General features: G+C 45.4%; 1 protein-coding gene across 1 annotated transcript; it reads left to right on the forward strand.

Moving 5' to 3' along the window:
• The first annotated feature begins 39 nt into the window (after window positions 1–39).
• Window positions 40–1,513, forward strand: LOC107580539 (BTB/POZ domain-containing protein KCTD12-like). Its single transcript, XM_016266224.1, has one exon. The coding sequence runs from the start codon at window positions 157–159 to the stop codon at window positions 967–969; it is 813 nt and encodes a 270-aa protein (XP_016121710.1). The 5' UTR covers window positions 40–156; the 3' UTR covers window positions 970–1,513.
• The last annotated feature ends 19 nt before the right edge of the window (window positions 1,514–1,532 follow it).

Consider the following 1,532-nt stretch of genomic DNA (forward strand, 5'->3'; position numbering starts at 1 on the left):
AGAGTTAAAAAAAACCTTGGTGATAGCAAAGAGTTAAAACAGCCGTCATGTTCCTCCTCCTACGTAACTCTGTTTAGCCTACATAAACAAAGCTGAAATATTCCACTCTTCTTCAGTCCCGTGATTGCACCGGAGGTCTCGCGCAGCTGTGCAGAGATGGACAAGAGTCGCGCGGACGCTTCCCAGCGATTCCCCGAAATTATTGAGCTCAATGTCGGGGGGCAAGTTTACGTTACGCGCCACTCAACTTTACTCTCCGTGCCCAATTCTTTACCTTGGACCATGTTCAGCCAGAAAAAACCCGCAGAACTTACCACCGACAGCAAAGGACGCTACTTTCTGGACAGGGACGGCTTTCTGTTCAGATATATTTTGGATTACTTGCGGGACCAGGCTCTGGTTTTGCCCGACTACTTCAAAGAGAAGGCGAGCCTTCTTAAAGAGGCAGAATATTTCCAACTTCAAGAGCTGGCAAAACGCCTGAGACCGGCGGTCAGTAAGGAGAACTCCATCAGCGAGGAGGTGTGCCAGAGCGACCCGGAGGAGGCTGCGCTCGCCGGCACGAGTATCACCAGCACCGGTCCTCGCTCCCCGTCTCTGGAGGCGAGGAAATTCGGCTACATAACCATCGGGTACAGGGGCTCCTATACCATAGGACGAGACATCCAACAGGACGCCAAATTTCGACGTGTGGCGAGAATTACCGTGTGCGGAAAAACATCTCTCGCCAAAGAAGTTTTCGGGGAGACTCTGAACGAGAGCAGAGACCCCGACAGACCCCCAGAGAGATACACTTCTCGGTATTACCTCAAGTATAATTTCCTGGAGCAAGCCTTTGACATGCTGGCGGAGGTGGGCTTCCACATGGTTGCGTGTAGTTCCACGGGCACCTGCGCCTACTCGAGTAACGACCCCAACGAGGACAAAATCTGGACGAGTTACACCGAGTACGTTTTTTGCAGGGAGTGAAGTGGACTCACTTTTGGGAACTGTTGTAACACATTTCTCGGACATTCACCTTTGCATTCGTTACGCACCGCGAATGTGTAGTTGTTCCCACACAATGTCAACACGTAAAGACTGTCGCTGGGCAGACGTTTTGTGCATATTTTGTGTTGTAAGTAATCATTTAATAATGGCTGATCTCCCAAATCTGTCGTCTGTTCCCAGAATTTAAACAACCGCGGATAGCAATTTTCAGTATTTAAACACTGTAGGTTTGGACTGGAGGAAGCACACAATGTAGGCCTACTCTCAATGATACTCTCAATGAAATCAAATCAATCTTTATACCACTTAAGTTCTTCATATTTTGTGATATTAAAAGTGAATTACATTCCTGCATTTACTAGTTTCCTTATATGAGATTGTTTTTTATTTTTATTTTTTTTATTGAGTACATCAAGAAGCTCAACAGACACAAAAGAGACAAAAATAAAATGTCATCCCAGTAGTAAAATTGCAACCTGTTCCATAATGAGTGAGTACCTATATGTATACTGTATATATATATATATATATATATATATATA

Source organism: Sinocyclocheilus grahami, unplaced genomic scaffold, assembly GCF_001515645.1.
Source record: "Sinocyclocheilus grahami isolate Dianchi unplaced genomic scaffold, SAMN03320097.WGS_v1.1 scaffold35623.1, whole genome shotgun sequence".
Lineage (NCBI taxonomy): Eukaryota > Metazoa > Chordata > Actinopteri > Cypriniformes > Cyprinidae > Sinocyclocheilus > Sinocyclocheilus grahami.